The following is a 19,763-nucleotide window of genomic DNA, read 5'->3' as shown; positions in this document are numbered from 1 at the left end:
TAATAGAAAAGATGAGCAGTTTCAAAATAACAAAAAATAGGCGGTTTTAACTAATTAATTAATGAACTTGGTCTAGTGGTTAGCTTACTAGTTTGCTTAAACAAGTGTTAGGAGCTCGAATCCCGCCTTGTTATTATTTGAATTTTTTATTATTTTTATAAAATATATTTTTATATTTATAAATACATATATCTCGTCTACATGGTAATAATTTTTTAAATTATTTATTTTAATAAATAAAATATTTATTCAATTTATTAAAATAAAAAATCTAATAAGTTGTCTCTATGGCACAAATATAATGTTACACACTCTCTTTCTTTTTATAGGTCCAATGAATCAATAATTTTGTACTCTAATTAATTCTTTCCCATCCAAGAGCCATCAGCATAAACTACTCATGCATTGACACCTATCCTTCTACACATGTAAAAACAATTTCATTTCTACACCATTGAATATACAAAAATTTAAGGAGCTTAATCAGGTTCCGCTTAAGTCTGCACTGAATCTTTTCCCTATATCTCCTTCGGATTCAAAGGTGTGTTATGGTTTTCTGTTTTTTCCCCTGAAACTATTTTTTTTAAAATTTTTTTTTTAAATGATCATCCTGTTTTCTAGGTTTCTTTTTGTATCAAATAATTATAAATTCACTGTTTTGAATTATAAGGTTTCTGGATATACGTCAACCGCTGGTCAGCGCAATCACCGAGTGCAGCAAGTTTGCTCCATATTTTCTAATCACACCATATCTTTGCCTATTTCACAGGTACTCTATTTAGATTTCTAGCTGCTTCTGAAAATCCTAATTCTAGCTATTTCTGTACCGTATCTTTGTCTATTGATTGAGATTTCTTTTTTGATGTGGAGGTGAATGATGGGTTTGGATGGATATTGGTTAGGGTTGCTGTTGATGATGATGACTCTATCATCTACTGGGTCTGTTTGATTCAAAATTCTTCTGGGGTAGGTATGTCAGGGTTTTCAGTTCATTTAATTAAAATGTTTTTGTAATCTGTTATTTTTGAGTTTCATATTGCATTTTCGGTCCCAGAAGGAAGAGTCTTTTTTGTTGCTGTTTGTTGTTTCATATCTGAATCTGAATCCTTATTTAAGATTGGGTATATCCTGTCTTTGTTTGTGTTGCTTCTGGGTGATGGATGCAGGAAATGAAGTCTGTGTGGTGTCAACTGATTCACAACAACGGCTTCATAACATTACTCTTTAGAAGGAATGCTGGAAAATAACGGTTAGGATTATCAGGATGTGGAGTTTATGTGATTTTAGAGAGCAGACCGAGGAACTTGCTTTTCTTCCGCTAGTGGTGATGGATAAATCAGTGAGCTATTATATACATTTGAGACTTTTTTTAATTTGTTGTTATACTTTGGTGTATTGAATTACATAAAACTATATTTTTTTAAGAAGTGGAATGCTGGTTTATGATATGCATAAATAATATATTTCCTTATAAACAAATAATTTTTTTATATGTTAGTAAATTTTAAAAGTTTATTTTCTGGGGTCAGATTGAGTTTATTTAAGTCTGTTTTTGTTTTGAGCTGAAACAAATATTTGAATAGAAGCATTTTCATCTTTAGAAGCAGCTACTTGAAATGTGGAAAATCATAATGAAAGCTCGTGATGTTTGCATTCTGTAGAATATCCTAAGCATGATGTTCAAACGTTTTTTTTTAACATGAATAGATTTGGCATGAAATTTTGTTTTTGCTTGTGTCTTTTTTGCTTGTATTATTACCTTATATTTTCTTGATTTTCAGCCATATATGTCTTTCAGAGTTTAGCAAAATTATTTTGAGGTGGATTCGTGATTAATTATATACACTTAGTCTCTTATGAAATTGGAAAATTAGATGGAATCAAATTAAAAAACTAAGAAAAAATTATTTAGTTGTACACTTAACCTATCATTTTCATGCCTTTAGACGGTTTTAGGTTATCTGTCTTGTTAAAAAAATTTACTTTTTCAATAGATTTTCTTTGTCAAGTTGGTTTGTATAATATTATCAAGTGAAATTCTGATTTTTTTTTTTTGGTTATGTTTCATATAGTTTTTTTAAAGAACATAAATAGTTTTGGCTTGAAATTTTGTTTACTTGTGTGTTTTTTTGTTTAAATTTCAGTTTGTATTATTAGCTTTTATTTTCTTGATTTTCAGCTATATGTATTTCTAAGTTTAGGAAAATTATTTTGAGGTAGATTCGTGATTTACTATATACACTTAGTCTTTCATGAAGTTGGAAAATTACATGGAATCAAACTAAAAAACCAAGCCATTGTTGTTAGGATAATTTATTTTGTTGTACACTTAATCTAGCATTTTTATGCCTTTTGTCAGTTTTATCTTATTTCCTATAATTAAAAAAAACTAATCTTTCAATAAATTTTCTTGGACAAGTTGGTTTATATAATTTGTTGAAATTTTGAACTTTTTTTGTTATATTCTTTAATATATATTCCCGCGTCCCTAAAAGTTATTTTTTGGTTAAAAATTGTGATATTTGTGATGAGAAAGATAGTAGTGACCGATGTGATTTCTAAAAGCTAATTTTACTTAGAAACTATTTTCTGCATTGCCTCGGTTTTTCCAAAACGCTAAAAACTAATTAATTTTTTTGGGTCGTTGGTGGTTAGCGTGGGTAGTTTTTTTAATGTAGATAAATTCTAATACTGATTTTAATTTAAAGAAAAGCTGATTTTGTTCTTTATTTTCTGGTGTCTAAATAAATTGAAAGAGGTCTGCACTTAATCTCACCTGAAGTTGTTCTTGATTTTTTTCTAAATGATTTTCCTACTTACTTATACTTAGATTGTGTTTAATTTGTTGTATTTTGTGTTGTTTTATGATATTTATTGACGTCTGATTAACCGTCAAAATTTACATTTAATTATTAAAGAGGGAAAAATAAGGTGATTTGGGGTTGAAAATTGAGAAGAGTATTTTTGTTATAATTTAGGAAACAATTAGATTGATTGTTTTTAGTAGTAATTGAGTTTAATTCCTTTATGAAATTTCTTTTACTGGCAAGTTTTGAATTTGGCATGCCTTATTTCTCCCAAGGTCTTTGATTCAGACATAGATAATAGGTATTATGTTATCTTTTTAAGTATTTTTTATTTTTTATTATATTCCAAAACCTTTTTTCCTTTATTTTTTTCTTATATCTTTTTCCTCTTTCTTTTTCTTTTTCCTTTCTCTTTCACTCTCCTATGCCTAATCCCCTAACGCTCTCAGATCAGGTCCTTTTAATTTTCTTGAATATATTTATTTATAGAATATTTGATTTTGAAAGTTTTATCCCGACTATTTTGATTATAAATTGGTTTGAACTGAAAATAAGGTACTCCAGAAATCACTCTCATCTTCAGTGTGTTAATTTATTTAAGTTTAAATATTATTGAACTTATAAATCTTAATCTTTTAATGATTGTTTGGTGTTGCAGATGTGAAGGCTCAGTACTTGGTACCTACCATTTATCCATCTGCGGTTTCTTACGGGTACCAGGGTGCGGCGAGCAAGAAGATTGATATCCCCAATGGAAGGGTGGGTGTTATTATTGGCAAGGGTGGCGAGACCATCAAGTACCTTAAGCTCCAATCTGGGGCAAAAATTCAGGTTACCCGGGACATGGAAGCTGACCCCAATTCGCCCACTGGGACAGTTGAGCTTACGGGCACTTCTAAAGCGATTACTACTGCTCAACGAAGTTCTTGCTGAGGTAGTGATGTTCTCAGAACTTTATGAATTTGTGATGCATCTGAAGAAAGGTTGTAATTATACGAAATGTTTTATTTAATGCTGTAAGTTATTGTGTTTTTGATAGGTCGAATCTGGAGTTTCTGGAATTGTTGTTAGGCGAGTAGCTGGACAAGCTGGTTCTGATGAATTTGTGAAGATCCCAAATAACAAGGTTTAAAGTATTTGGTTTTATTCAACTCCTATTCTTTCTTTCTCACCTTCACTGAACTTTATTTGGTGGATGGTTGGTCATGCATTTCCAGGTTGGCCTTATGAACGGTAAAGGTGGGGAAACGAACAAGAATATGCAAGCTTCAACTGGTGCAAGAATTCAGGTCTGCCCCTTTCTAATATTTGTCTTGATTTCTTATTATATTCCAAACCCTTTTTCCTTTTCCTTTATTTTTTTTCCTTGTATCTTTTTCCTTTTTCTTTTTCCTTTCTCTTTCACTCTCCTACGAATCCCCTAACGCTATTCTACAAGGTTACGCTATCTATGCATCTTACTATTCATTTTTTATTTTAATTTAATTTTGATACAAAGGTGTAAATCAATTTTATTTGTGGCTCGTATAACAGAGATACCATTCTACTGCCGCAACATCTGATTGATTAGCGGCTACTGCATGAAGAACCGCCGGTAATCAGGAGCTCTATATCAATTTTCATTTATTCAATCTCTTTTTTATCTTATAACCAACACCCCCCCCTCCCAAACATCTGCCGAAATCCCAAATCTCTGCTCCACCCTGCACCTCTGCGTGGTTGTGGAGTCGTGCGGCTGCCATCCATCCTTCTCTCCCCGGCATCAACCTTTCGCCTCTCCTCCACAGTGCGTGAAATTCCTGCTTCCTCCTCCGTGCGACTCTGTCGTCGTGGAGTCGATCCCGTGGCTGCCCATACATCTTCCTCTCATCGTCGTCGAAGTTTCCCCTCTCCTCAACCGTGGGTGAAATCCTTACACCCTCCTCCACCGTGCGCGAATCTCAGCTATCGCGGCCTCTTCCCTGTCATTGGTTCATTCTTTCCCATTGCTCTGTTTCTTGTTTTCATTCTTGATTTTGATATTGATGTTGTTTTGATTGGACTCGTGGTGTTTAGTTTTTGGATTATGTTATTGCTTACTGTTTGTTATTTTTATTGGATATGGATGGAGAGGGAGAGGGAGAGGGAGTGAGTGACTGAGCTGCTTTTTTCAGCTTTCAAAATTCAGAACGTTTAAGCTTTGATTTTTAGCTTGCTGTTGCTCAAATCAAGAAGAATCTCCAAAGAAAACTTCTCTTTTTGAAGCAATAAAAAACTTATGCAGCAGCAAGCATAGTTTCTGAAGATTGGAGCCATTCAAGCAGTGGTAGAAGTGTTAATTCCTCTAAGATTGATGCGTTAGTACTAGACATTTAACTACAGCTACAAAAGCACCTATGCTTCCTCCTTATGTATTTTTTTCTCTTTTTTTTGGATAGAATTTAGTTCAGAAATACAACTTATTCTCAAATTTTATGCCATGTTGTACAATCTCTGTGCGATTTATCTTATGATAGTTGTGTTACATGCTTTCATGAATCATGATTATTGCTACACATATGTTCTGTTCATTTTAATCGGTTTGGAAAATTGGAAGATATGTGAACCCTCTTTTTTTGTATTTAATAATTAGTGATTTAGCCTATTATAAGGAGCAAACAAAGCCTCATAAGATGATTTATTATTGTAAGAAGCTTCAGCCATGTGAAGAAATCTCCTAATAAATAAGATATAAGATGTATAATGTCCAAATGTCAAGGAGAGACTCAGAATGCCTCTGGAGAACCATGAAATGGCAATGTAGAAATTGCTTTAGTAAATTATTCTTCAAAACTTAGTACTATTTGGAAGATTGGTATTATGATTGGTTCAAAATAAATTTGACTCTAGTACTAAAGCTATTACTGTGATAAATATTACATAGCATCATTATAAACTCATGAGTTCAGAAAGTTGAAGTCCTCATAAGTTATATCATATACCCAATTGGATAGATGAATGAATGCAATAATACCAAGCAAAGAAATTAGGAAAGGAATAAAAATTATGATGCTTCAGGTTGAGCATTCTACTATAGGAAAATTATTCATTACCAAACTCACATAAATACTTTAGATTATGTCTTAAAATTAATATGCCTTCTACTATAGTTGCTTGACATTTTTCTCTTAGTCTTAGGTAACTCTCGAGTCAGGAATTCATGATTTGGGGCCTTTGACCAAAATTTTGGAATACCCCAACTTTTTTATTTAAGTCTTTAGGCTTCCTTGGGGAGCTATGTGCCTTGTGCTTAGTTACATGCTATTGTTGCCATAACTTTTGTCATTGATCCAATTCTCTTTTACTTCTTCACTTACTTTCATCACAAAAAATTAGAATATGAGTTCATTCTTTGATGAACAGGCACATGTTATGGAACTCATTTTTGAGTTATGGTAATCATTTGAAATTTTTTTATACTGCATTTTTTATTGTTAAAATATGATAAATTTTTCGTGTCAAGTGGGAGAAAAGAAAGCACATTAAGAATGAAATTTCACATGAATTTCACTGGTTATCCTTCCTCACACAATTTTGCAAACACTCTCCTGCAGCCAGTAAGTGTTCATGTTGGGAAGAATGCATTTTTGTAAGTATTGGTGTGATTCAGGAAAAACATTGAAACTTGTTATAATATTATTTTTTTGTGTAGCTTGCTCTTGAATGTTTAGGACTGTTGATCACCAGTGGGATGGTGAACTTTTTGCCACAGCTGGCGCCCAAGCAGATATATGGAATCACAACAGGTATCAGTTTATTTATTTCGGACAAAGAACTTACCCATTTTCTTAATCTTTTTTTCCTGTAGAATTTCTTTTTATTGGTTTGTCTTTCATAGATCTGAGCCTATAAACAGTTTTCAGTTGTGCAAGATTTCAGAGGACTCGTATGATTCATCCCATGCTAGAACATTTTAACAGGTTCTTATTTAAGTTTCCATTCCTGCAGTTTCATCAACACAAATTAAATATAATCATCATTATGTAATACTGATCTGGTGGTTTTTTAATTTGCTAAATGAAGATCACATGCAATTGCTAAACGAACATCTTTATTTCATTTTTTGCTTTCACTTCTGCTTTCTGATTTACTATGTTATACAATAATGATCTATTTATACGACTTGAAGGGGAGCCTTGGAGCAACGGTTGTGTGACCTCAAGGTCACGGGTTGCTGTGGAAACAGCCACTGATATAATTATTAGGTTAGGCTTTGGGTACGACCCTTTCCCGGACCCTGCGTTAACGCAAGATGCTTGTGCACTGGGCTGCCCATTTTTAATATATTTATGACTTTCTAATTGCTGAGTTCAGTTTCTGCTTCAACCCTCGTCATGATTGAATGTTATTTGTTGTCAAGAAACAATTTGAGGGTGATGATTTCCATTCTTTGGGATGGTGGCTTCACCCTTATGGCCTTGCCATTTAAGGTTCTAATTCAATATTATTTCAGGATGATGATGGTGACAATGCTTTCCATATAGCAGCAGAGACAGCCAAAATGATATGTGAAAATCTTGACTGGCTCATTGTTATGCTAAGGAATTCCGATACTGATATTAAAGTCAGAAATCACAGGTATGTCTAGGCATTGCATTTTCAGTAAGTTCGACATTCTTTTGTTATGTAGTATGTACACATCTTAATATCTATTTTTGCATTTGTAACTCTGTTAACTGTTGATTGTTGCTATTCCATAATAACATTAAGCACATTCAACTGAAATGCTCTACTGTGACTGAGAGGGTTATGTTTTGTGACAGTAGCAAGACACTACGTGACATCTTGGAGGCCCTTCCCCGAGAATGTATATCTGAAGATCTGATGTAGGCGTAAATCAATAATTATTGTTCTAACTCTTATTTCTATGACTTATTAGATGTTGTAATCTTTGCATTCTGTTTAGGCGAGTTAAATAGCGATTTAAATATAATAGAAGAGTATGTTCTAATTAAGAGTCTTTAGCTTACGACTTGAGGAAGTGATGTATTGCATTAGATGGTTGATAATTGAGGAGTTAGATGTTTTCAACTCCTCTCTCCATTTTGCTTTATATTGCAACTGTAACTATTGCAACTCTACTATTGTTTGAAATAAATGTGATTTTATTTTTTGTTTTATGATTTCTTTGGTTTTGTTAGTGTATGGATACGATGAATCATAATTATGTTTTCTACCCTTTTTTTTATGGTGTTTCAAATAAATATGAATTAACTTTTTTCTTTTCTTTTGCATTGGGGTCGGTCTACATTGACACTATTTCTTTGTTATTTTTCCTTTCTGTTTAAGAATTAAAAATGTTTTATTTTAATACCGAAATGAAATATCCAAGGTTTAAATTTTCTTACCATCTTCAAGGAACTTATATTGAGAAGTAGTGAAATAGCAGTGAGTGATGGCATTTTCAATTTCAGATAACTTTTTTATTCCTTTTCCTCCTGTTTCTTATTATTACCATTGAAAGTTATTCATCTAAGGGTTTGTTTGTTTTGTTGTGGTTTTTTTTTTTAATGATTGTGTTCTGTTAATCAATTTTCGTGTTTTTTTAATGATTGTATCTTTAAAATTAATGACAATTAAAATTTAGTTTATGTCAATCTTTATAATATTACGTGTGTGCAGTAAAATAATAAAAAAATTAGTATTTACAAAAGAAAATCAATTAGCATTAATAACAGTCAAAATATATAATTATGATTAATCTTTAATGTAATAGTATATATAAAAATTAAAGTATAAAATGTCTCATTAATATATAATGTTACATTCTGATAATTAGAAATATAATGTAATAAGTTGAATGATAAAAGAGTGAGATAAAAAATTAAAATATAAAAAAATTATATAAATAAAGTCAAATTAAAATTTTTTTGGCTAGTTATAATTGAATTATTTTGGTTCAAAAATGTTTTCATGGATCTTCTTCAGCTCCCAACAACAAGCGCCAACATTTAACAAAAAAAAATTGAAAACCGCGACGTTTTCATTCCAAGAACCCTCTTCCCGCTGGTCTCTGATGCCCTAAATTCCCCTCCTATATGTGATTCTCTCCCTTCCCAGTTCTTTACTCGCGTTTCTTCTCTGCTCCGCATTTAGGTAAGTTCATTTCGTTCTCTCTCCATCACATTATGATTTCCCGTTTTCATTCCAAGAACCCCCTTTTCCTGGTCTCTGATGCCCTAAATTCTCATTCTCTCTCGTTCTCTCTCCATCAGAATGGAAGGACCACGGTGAGAAATGTTCGTTTGGTCTCACGATGGAAACAATTCATGGTACGTTATCTTCCACCATGGCGTAGGTCAGGCTTGTTATTTCGCGACTTCGTGACATTCCACAATCTGATATGCTGCCTGTGATCCGGAACGCGGCTGGAGTATTTCTTTTCGTTGCAGCGGATAACCATCACTTGTGGCATGATGCTAGCATAGGGAGTGGATTATACTTCAATCATCCTCACCATCCCATTGTTGGGGTTGTGCCATGGGGATGCTGATGCGGATGCGGGTTCATACAATGGGAGCATATCAGGTTGTGGGATGTCGCGAAGTCGCGAAATAACGAATTGGAGCTGCGCCACAGTATGGTGGAAGATAATGTACCATGAGTTGTTTCCATCGTGAGACCAAAAATCGAAGAACGAAGCTGCCGTCTCTCCCCGATTGCTGTCCACCTCAACCATCAACTCCTCCTCCGAACTGCTCTGACCCAGGTTAATCTTATACAAATGTTGTTTAGTTTACTTATTCCTTTCATCTTTTCCGTCGTGCCTTAATCTTTAATTTGGATTTGTTCGTGACTTAGCATTGGGACTTTTCTCTTGTGATAATCAAATTGATCTGTGGATTTAACCATTATTTTTGTAATACTTAAATCAAATTTGTTTGTAAGAAGTTCTTTGCCTGGTGTGAATTTGTTCGTGACCTAACATAACCCATTTATTTCAGCCTTATAATTAATGAGTTTATGATGTTTACTTCTTTTAAGTGCCACTAATTGGATCATTACTCAATTCATTAGCCTAACTACATCTATTTGTTGATTTCATTCTGGATTATACTTTTTTTCCCCCCAATTTTCCATGTCTGCGACTACTATTGTTCCATGTCTGCATAGAGCTCTCATTAGCCTAACTCAATTGGACCTGTAATGTATGATTGAATATGTAGTACAAACTTGCAAGCAAACTGTTATTAGTTACCTTGGTTTATTCTATTACACTGCACTTGTGAAAATTTTCATGGATAAAGCTGATTCGTTTCTAGACCTTATTAAGGTTTCTCATAGTTTGCGAATCATAGTCTGATAAAGCAATTGCTGCTTTTTTATGTAAAAATGGTCTAACTAAATTCATGTATATATATTTTTATAAAACATAAGTTGTACTTGATAGAGTGCTTAATCAGGTTTAAAGAAGAGGGGGAATCAGTATATAACTGAGTGTGATTCATACGCGTTACATATCCTAGACATAAGATTTGCAGTGTTTATTTTGAATGTGTAACTCTGGATACAGTCACCTAAAAATAGGAAAACGTTCTTTTACAACAAGCTTGTTTTTAAAGCAAGGGGGAAAATGTATGTTTACTATTTCTTTAAAATCTTTTATGCGAGTGTTTACTACTAAGACCTAAAGATAAAATGTTATTTGCTAATCTAGAAGTGTGTATAAGGTTGTAAATTGTAATTCTCCCCAAGTAAGAATATGTACTAGTTAATATATGCTTTACGCATGCAAGTGTGGACCCACTTATACTTGAGAACAGAATTTGCTATGAAGGCAGAGTAAGAAGAAGGATTTTGCATCTAGCAATGCAAGTTTGGTATTTTACCTTTTCACAATTAACATATAAACCAAGATTCCCAGTTCATGGGTAATATTTGCTATATGGCAATTGAAGTTTCTAATCATATAAACAGTAGGAGAATCATAGTCTCACAAAATTTGAATATATTCTTAACAAATAAACTTGTTTTTTCATTATTTGGAAAAGAGTATATTAATCCTCTTTCATATATGTACGAATTTTACATTGAAATGTTTAATCTATCTCTTTTTCTCTTAAAATAGTGGAAACAAATTTATCATTTTAAACAGTAAGATTATTTTATGACATGATTAGGAATTTAAAATATATGAAAATGCTAGAAAATGAAACGGGATATAGTAATTTGCGCACAGGATCAAATGCTTTAAAGTTGGGAAAGGAATTAAACGAAGATACTAAAACCCCATTGCAAATAGAGTTAAAGGACCCAAATTGTTTATGTGCTTCATGTTCTTCTCAATTTAAACCCAAATTGTTTATGTACTTCTCATCTCCTCTTTTTTCTCCTTTTTTTTGCCTTTTGGAAGAGTTTGATTTGCTTAAAGTACCTGAAAAAGTCACTTTCAGTATATGAAATGAGAGAGGAAAATCGATATTATCATTTTTATTATGTTTCTATTGTATTTCCTATTTAGAGAAGTAAATAGAGTTACATGTCTTTTGATTCCAGTTTCTTATTCTTGTTTTTGGTTCTAAGAAGATATAGCAGATTTTGCATGAAGAAGTGTTAGATTTATTTGAATGTTTGTGTTTTTTAATGTAATGACTTTGCTAGGAAGAAATGGAGTGGTCGGAAGTTTGCTGAGAGTCCGAATGTGTATGCACACTTCTGGGGCTTGTCAGATTCACAGAAAATTGTCCTTGTGCGTTCCATTATCTGAAGTTGACTGTTGATCGACACTTGCTATATGGATTTGGCTTAGGGTATTAAGTTTTTCACTATAGGGATAGCTTATTTTGTGAGATGGTAACATTTTACACGGTTAAACGTACAAAGCTTATATTTAGTATACATTTGGTTGTATATTTTGGTATTGCCGTTATCTTGGTCTGTATTGAATAGGTTTTGAATTTGTTGGCTTAGTACAATATTTTTAGTAGTGTGGTATTGCCTTTATTTAGGTCTGTATTGAGTAGGTTTTGTTGGCTTAGTACAATATTTTTGGTATCCTAACTCCCATGGTTTGTCTTGTTGGTATCATAACTCCCATGGTCATCTAACTAACTTCTCAGAAATGATTTAACTAAACTAGATTAACTATTTCAGCTATCACAACTAACTTCTGCAGAATCTTCAGCAACGGGTCTTTGATTCATTTTAAGTTTAGGTCTCTTAATATGGAGAAAACACTTGGTCTTATTACGATCTATAACCCAATTAATTGGATATAGTGCTGAGTAAGAAAGGGAAAGCAAAACAGTTGAATGCCAAAGCATGAATAGTAGATAAATTGAGAATACCTTCAAATTTTGAAAGAATATATACTAAGTTACAAATTGAGAAGAATGACATATACCCAACCCATTTATGCTTAAATCTCTTTTGACCCCTTTCGAGTAAATGACTTAAATTAAGTGACTCACATGTTGCAATATTATCACAACATAAAACAACTTTCTTCAGCAATAAAATGCATCATACATTTACCGAAAAAAAAATGCATCATACATGCGAATTTGACTAAAAATAAATGTATACACATATTGAAACATATACTCATTTTATATTTAAAAAAAATTTACACACTTTGTTGCATGCCTATTTCAATTCAAAGGTCATACTACAACTTAAATTGTTGAGTTATCATATCTTTACATTCGAACATCTTACAATTACAATAGTTGCACAATAATTTACATAGAAAAACATTTGAAAAGGGTGACTTCATCTAGTAATACCATTAAATCTGATTTGATACAAAGGTGAGGCCATCAGTACCCTCGTCTTCAGCAATAGAATATCAAACGTGGATGCCACCAATTTTTCCCTCTTCAAGGAACAATGTGGATGTTCAAAAATAATACACATATATGGGATATGCAACTGTTTGAGCACAATATTACTAACACTATAAAATGGATCAGAAACTAGGCTTATATGAAGTGTCTTCAAGCAATGGCCTCCGTTGCGCTCTTCTTATTGAAGATTGATCATCAACAGGTTCGTTGAAAAGATCAACGCTTCTCAAAAAGATCCCTGTAGCATTAATTACCATTAACCACAGTCAAGCAAATACTTAGAACATTCTTCAAGAAATTAGTAGTAGTATCCATGATGATGTCAATGGATATATTATTATCTGGTGGAATTAGGAGGTTGGTGTGGTTAACAATAACCAAAAAAACTTGCACCTTTGATCTCTATAGCGATAACATGCACATCAAGTTTAGGAGAACAAATTTAACACCTCAGGTCAAATAATAAAGAGTAACTGCAACTTGGTAACTTCTTTTTTTTTAATGATTTATGGTTTTCCAAATGGAAATGAGGGATTCACAAATCAGAAATTAGGGATTCACAAATCAGAAAATCAGGGATTCAAAAACACTATACGAAATTATCAATTTTGAACTTCATAAAATTAACAAGTAAATAAGATAAATTGACAAAAGATACCATGTCCGCTGAGAGAGAAAGAACGGAGACCAGAGAAACAGCTCCAAAACGGTGGCGACGGTGGCGACGCAAACCACAGGTGCGCAAACGGCAGCAAAGTCACAAACCTTGGGGAGCAGCTAGCGCCACGAACGTGAACTGATGGAGATACGCTGCCGTCGTTCGGACCCCTTGGAGGTGCTACCGGCGGTAGAGGATTCCTTCACCGGAAAGGAGAGGAGAAAGGGCATAGGAGAGGATAAAGGGGGTTAGGGTTGCTTGCTGACAAAAATGAAATTGGAATTGGGGGTTAGGGCCCTTAATTAAAATAAAGGGCATTTTTGTAATTTTAAAATTTTAGTCTCTGTTTTTATTTCAAACCAAACATGATACTGAGACATAAATCAATCTTGTACAATTCTACACCAAACACAATACTGAATTGGATTTCTGTCTCTATCTCTTGGTCTCTGTCTCTCTATCTCTATGTCTCTGTCTCTTGGTCTCTGTCTCGCAAACAAACACTACCTCAGTGTGGCCTTCTGGGGAGACATAGCTGATTTTCCAACAAAATATTTTGCAATTTGTAGCAAGAAGATAAAATATTAAAATTAGAGACACAGAGAGATAATGAATATGGTCTTTAATTTGATTTTTATTTTTATTTTTTTCATTTTACAAAAATCTAACTAAATTTAGAAATATTAGTAAGAACCAAAAAAATCTGGAAAGGGTAAAAAATTTGAGTGAGGAATTCGACGAGGTGGTGGTGCAGCATGTTCCAAGAGAAAGGAACACACGAGCCGACCTCCTGTTAAAGCTGGCAAGCACGAAGCCTGAGTCGGAAAACCGATCCCTGATCCAAGGATTGGTAAAGGAACCGACGGTTACCTTATGCGTAACCCAAGCAGCCGACATCCCCTCATGGATGGATCCGATTACCAACTTCTTGGAAAACGGTATGCTCCCTGACGATGAAAGGGTGGCGAAGGAGACAAGAAGGGAAGCGGCCAAATTACGCGATAGTACAGGGCCAACTGTTCAAAAGAGGACCGAGTCAGCCCCTGCTGAAGTGCCTGTGCCCCGATCAGACGGACTATGTGTTGAGCGAGGTCTACGAGGAATGTTGCGGCCACCATATTGGCGGAAAGGCCTTAAGCTTGGAAGCTCGTTAGGGCCGGCTACTTCTGGCCCTCGATGATGTCGGACTCCCAGGAATTCGTAAAGAGATGCAAGAAGTGTCAAGAAAACGGCAATTTTTATAGGACCCCAGCAGCCGAGTTAAGTTTACTGATAGCCTCCCGACCTTTCAGCCAGTGGGGGGGTTGACCTTTTGGGGCCCTTCCCGATAGGTCCCGGGCAGGTGAAATACCTAATCATGGCCATTGACTACTACACTAAGTGGGTCGAGGCAGAACCGCTAGCCAGCATATCGTCAGCCAACTGCAGAAAATTCATGTGGAGACAAGTGATCTCCAGATTTAAAATTTCGGAGGTCGTAATATCAGACAATGGGACACAGTTTGCCGATAAGAGGTTCGGTAAATTCTTTAATGGCCAAGGGATAAAACAGAGGTTCTCGTCAGTAGAGCACTCACAGACCAATGGCCAAGTTGAAGCCGCAAACAAAGTCATCCTCCAATGCCTTAAGAAACGGCTTGACCAGAAGAAGGGAGGATGGGCAGACGAACTTACATCAGTTTTATGGTCTTACAAAACAACACCACAATCCTCCACCGGGGAGACGCCCTTCCGACTTACCTATGGGGTCGATGCAGTGATTTCCGTGGAAGTGGGGGAGCCAAGCTCACGGTTACTCCTTGGTGGAGTCGAGGAAGCAGTTGAGAAAGATCTGGTCGACGAGACCAGAGAGATGGCTCACCTGTCAGAAACGACGTTGAAACAGAGAATAGCCCTACGATACAACGCCAAAGTGCTAAAGAGGAGTTTTGAACCAAACGACCTAGTTCTACGGCGCAATGACGTGGGCCTACCGACCCCTGGGGAAGGGAAACTGGCTGCTAACTGGGAATGCTCATACAGGGTAAGAGAGGTCGTCGGAAACGGGGCATACAAGCTAGAACGACTGGACGGAAGAGAGAGGTACCCAGGACGTGGAACGCGGGAAACCTGAAGATGTTCTACTCTTAAAACTCTGCAACAGGCCCCACGACCATTTTTAGGCTGCCACTAAGTATGCTCTAATCGCGTTTCGTTTAAATTTTCTTTCTTATTTTCGATTTGCCATTTTTAATGCACTATTCAATTGTTTTACCTTATGGATCATAAAATTTGTTATCGCAACGGTACCCCAAGACCGATCACCCCGGGAGCCGATAAGATCATGCCTACTATTTGACGGCTATCAAAGTAACGGCTACGCAATTTAAGCAGGTAATAACAGCCACAAGTCGGCTTTAAAGTTAACCGTTGATAACGGCCACGAGTCGGCCTTAAAATTAATCGTTTAACTACCAAAACGGTAAACCGTTCAGGTATAAAACTACCATATCCAAAGTATACAAAAATTCCACAACGGCCGAAAATACTACAAGCATCTACAAGTCACTTCTTCGGGATGTCAACAATCTGACCATCCCTGATAGTCTTGAAAGCGCCAATTGCAGAGGTGTCAAAATCAAGAGAAAGCAATTTAACCTGGGCCTTGATCGCTTCCTTCAGTCCCAGAAATTACCTCACGAGCATTCTTGACTGTCTCTTTGTTCTTCTTCTTCAAACCCACGACCTCCCCCTTCAGTCCCACAACCTCTGTCTTGGCTTCCCTCACCGACTTGACGGCCTCCTCCAACTTGGCTTCCAGGCCAAAAACTTTGGCCTCTGTTGCAGAAGTCTGACCACGGGAAGAAGCGAGCTGGCTCTCCAGGGTCATCTCCCGCTAGGTAAGGCGGGCCACGGTTGCGTCGGAAGTTTTCAACTTCTCCTCAGTGTCAGCCAATTTTCCCTTTAAAGTCTCCACTTCGACTTTTAGGCTTGCGACCTCCCGCAGCAACGAGCGGTACTTCCCGTCTAGCACCCGAGCCTGGGCTAAGACGGGCTCCGCCCTCCCCGCGATGGTCGTGGCCTTGAGCATGCACCGGAGGAGGAGGAGCTGACTAAACCTCGGGTGTAGGTGAAGACGGCGCCTTGGCAGTAGGGGTGGTAGAACTGTCATCGCTATGACCTGGAAGAAAATGGACCATCAAATCCTCAAGTCCGATCGTCTCGGTAGCTATGGATACTAAAACGAGGAAACACATGAGAGTTCGTTAAGCAAGATACCAAATAAGCAAATAAGTCAAGCATAAGAAACAAGGAAGCTCTGGCCAGCCGACCACCCACCTACTCGCGATCACCCATCAAGAGGTGGGGGTTAACATTATTTTTACCAAAAATGGCCAACAGCACGTTGGCAACGTTCTTATTCTGCTGGATCAAGATTTTGTAAGTAACCTTCATGAAGGCGTTGGCCCTAGCGCCAAAACTCCAATAGGTTGGGATAAGGCGCTCTCCCTCCAAGGTTAGCCAGAACGGGTGCAAGCCGTCGGCAGGACGTACCTTGAAATAATTCCCTTTAAAGTCATGAAAAGAATCTTCGAACAAGTCAAAGATCCTCATACCTTGGGCGGCCCAGAAAGACATGTATCCTTTTTTGGCTTTCCCTTCTTTGGAAGGGTTCGTCAAGACAAAAAGCTACAGAAAGACCTCCATCGAGACTGGCAGCTCCAAGTACTCGCATACCATCTCAAAGCATCAGATGAAGGCCCAGCTATTCGGGTGCAACTGCGATGGCGCCATGTCACACCGGTTTAGTAGCACCATTTGGAAGGAGGAGAAGGAGATATGAACCCCCAGACTAGTGAACATCACCTTGTACATCCAGATCCAATCAGCGACTCGGGGGGTGTTTAAGTTAAGGTGACATATCCATTCCCGGTCCATAGGAACGAACACATCATAACGATCTTCCTCGGGACCTCCCCCTCAAAGTTGGTCGGTCTGACGAAACTCCATGAGCTCCTCAAGAGTTATTCGCGAAGGGGTATCCTTCATGTCTGACGTGACCCAGGCATACCGATCTACAGGAGCTCTCGCAAGAGGGTGTTGTGCCATACCTACAGTGGGGGCACCACTTAGTTAATAACTTCGAGAGGTCGGAAAACCGGGAAAGCTGGAACTAACTCTATGTGTTACAGTAGATTCATTTACGGTTCATCTACAGTTAAGCAAAGGCTAGATAACTACAAATCTAATGGTAACCCCCCCCCCCAAATCTAACTAACGGTGGCATGGCATAAGCAAAAGGGCAGGGACAACCTAAGGGAACATAAAACACGAAACAGTAGCAAAGCAAGCAGTAATAACAGTAGCAAGGTAACATTCATCCGTTTGTGATACCAAGAAAGGATGCTTACCAGGAAAATTGCAATAAGGAAATGGTAATCTCCGAAGGAACATAGCGAAATTGGAACGGATTGAGGAGATCAGAAAGAAAAATGCAAGAGAGAGAGCAGAAGGGATTCAGAAGGATGCAGGAATGGTCTGAAGCAGTAAGAAGATGAAACGCAAATAATGAAAACTGAAGAATAACTGACACGGAGAAGCGCGAAAGGCAGGGGCAGAATGGACTTTTCACCTAGGTTTCCAAATCAGTCATAATGGCATTAAATGCCAGGCGCGAAGAACGAGCCGACAATTGACTTTCCCTCGGAACTGACGAAACCCGCACATGGGTAAGGGGCACGCCCCTATCACGAACGGCCGACTACGTGGGAACCCAACCAAGGAGAAAGTAGAATGGAACGCGCCAACAACGGCGCTAGCGACCATAGCTGGCACGTTGGGGGCACTGTTCCGGCCCAATGCCTGTATCCGAGTAGCCGGCCAACCTGACGACCTCAGATCCGAACCAGGAGGCGACCCGAATGTCACCTCCCCTTTCACGAGGCATCTAACAGCTAGAAAGGAAGCTTCCTAGAAGGTGGGTCTGCTCATGTGGGACCCGACCTGGTACATACTATATATGAGGAGGACCCTACCCCTCCTCCAGGTACGTCACCTACCCTTTACCCTAATTGTCGCCTTTGTACGGACACTGACTTGAGCGTCGGAGTCCTTTGCAGGTGGCCCCCTCCACACCAAATCACAACTCAGCGGGACCTCGCTCCCCGATCTCATCCTCTTCACGATTGAAATAAAATATACAGACATTATTATTTGATTAATTAATTAAATATCTATTAAAAATAAAATCTATAAATAATATCATTTTAGAAGAATAGAGAATGTAACTAATAATAAAAAAATCTAATTTATCCTCTGATTATTTTTCTAATACTTAAATGAGTAAAAGTTTAAATATATATACATATTTTAAAGCATTATTATAAAGATAAAAGATACAAAACTTTTTTTATTTAACAATTACTAGATTAGTTAGAAAGATGAGTTAGAAGTTTTAATAATTTTTATATAAATTAAATAATAAAAAATAGAATTAAAAAATGCTACTAAAAAAACGTACAAATTAAATAAATAATTTAGTTATTAGAATAATTAAATTTGTTATAATAGAATAATCAAATTTATAATAAATGAATAATACAAATTTGTTAAACATATATTTTTATATACAGTAGCTAATTAATAAATAATGATTTATTTTTTATGTATATATAGTAAGCTAGTTATTTTATATCTAATCTAATTATGAATAAATAGACTTGTGTTTGTCCATTTTTTAATTCGGATATATCTCTCATTTTTTCAAAGGCTTATCCTCGTTAAGTTTTTGAGATAGACCGAGTAACAAAGAATTTACCAGATATAACTGCAGCAAGCTAACCAAGAAATTAAAAGTAATTTTACCGACTTATTTAAATGATGTGGAATTGGATAATTTTATTAAATTATAAATATTAGTTAACTAATAATTAACTATGAAGATATTCACGGTGGTAGTAAACTGTAAAATCAGTGATTTACTTGAAGCGTTGAAACTTGAAAGTAGCGCAAATAATGAGTCATAATCCTAATCTATTTCTTTGGGATAATAGAATAGACATTAGAATAATATCTTCATAGTCATAGTCATCAATTACTATTTAAGTATTTATTAATCAACATAAATAAAATATTGAAGTTTCAAATCAAACCCACAAAATGGTTCTAATGGAGATAAACTGCTTTCAAACTATTAGTTGAAAAATAAACATTTGTCTGCTCTGTTTGATTCTAGATTTCTAGTTTACACATACGCACTCCAGATCTATTATTTGTTTCCTCTGTTTTTTTTTTTTTTTTGTAAATGATAAAATTAAAAGGCAATTAATAATTTTTTATGTGATACTATCTCTGTTTTTCAGATTGATGAGTAATGTCTTCTTTAGCTTCTTAACTTACCCAGCATCTTCTTTAGATCATAATAAATTTCAGACAATTAACTTTTTAATGAACAATTCTGATCAATATAATGATCAAAACACCACCAAAAGAAAAAAAAAAAGAGAGAATGAAAAA

At 35.9% G+C, this 19,763-nt stretch overlaps 1 protein-coding gene and 1 long non-coding RNA gene across 16 annotated transcripts; both read left to right on the top strand.

Annotated features, from left to right (window-relative positions):
• The first annotated feature begins 452 nt into the window (after nt 1–452).
• Nucleotides 453–7,948, top strand: LOC130933133 (uncharacterized). 15 transcript variants are annotated; one of them, XR_009067628.1, is made up of 13 exons: nt 453–541; nt 671–769; nt 871–970; nt 1,167–1,339; nt 3,466–3,741; nt 3,847–3,933; nt 4,025–4,096; nt 4,341–6,382; nt 6,478–6,571; nt 6,664–6,745; nt 6,955–7,030; nt 7,279–7,403; nt 7,589–7,948. XR_009067628.1 is itself a non-coding variant. In XM_057862666.1 (10 exons), exons 4-8 carry the CDS (start codon nt 3,559–3,561, stop codon nt 6,675–6,677), a joined length of 450 nt encoding a protein of 149 aa, XP_057718649.1. In that variant the 5' UTR covers nt 559–769; nt 903–970; nt 1,167–1,339; nt 3,466–3,558; the 3' UTR covers nt 6,678–6,745; nt 7,279–7,403; nt 7,589–7,948. The 15 variants fall into 15 exon arrangements, 4 of the variants coding, with proteins under 4 accessions (XP_057718649.1, XP_057718648.1, XP_057718650.1 ...); XR_009067627.1 differs by lacking the exon at nt 6,955–7,030 and having other exon boundaries at nt 4,341–4,401; XR_009067622.1 differs by lacking the exon at nt 6,955–7,030 and having other exon boundaries at nt 4,341–4,401; nt 4,595–6,571.
• A 741-nt stretch (nt 7,949–8,689) lies between these two features.
• Nucleotides 8,690–11,823, top strand: LOC130933135 (uncharacterized). Its single transcript, XR_009067630.1, has 3 exons — nt 8,690–8,921; nt 9,041–9,534; nt 11,427–11,823. It is a non-coding gene; the product is annotated as an uncharacterized LOC130933135 (long non-coding RNA).
• Nucleotides 11,824–19,763: the final 7,940 nt, after the last annotated feature.

The sequence above is a fragment of the Arachis stenosperma genome, chromosome 6 (assembly GCF_014773155.1).
Source record: "Arachis stenosperma cultivar V10309 chromosome 6, arast.V10309.gnm1.PFL2, whole genome shotgun sequence".
NCBI lineage: Eukaryota > Viridiplantae > Streptophyta > Magnoliopsida > Fabales > Fabaceae > Arachis > Arachis stenosperma.
Note: the sequence above shows the minus strand (reverse complement) of the source record. Positions and strands in the feature narration are given on the sequence as shown.

Coding starts and splice junctions, on each gene's coding strand:
- LOC130933133 (XM_057862666.1), top strand. CDS start 3,559: ATGGAAGGGTGGGTGTTATTATTGGCAAGGGTGGCGAGACCATCAAGT. Junction 3,742..3,846: donor TCAACGAAGTTCTTGCTGAG/GTAGTGATGTTC, acceptor TGTTTTTGATAG/GTCGAATCTGGAGTTTCTGG. Junction 3,934..4,024: donor TGAAGATCCCAAATAACAAG/GTTTAAAGTATT, acceptor ATGCATTTCCAG/GTTGGCCTTATGAACGGTAA.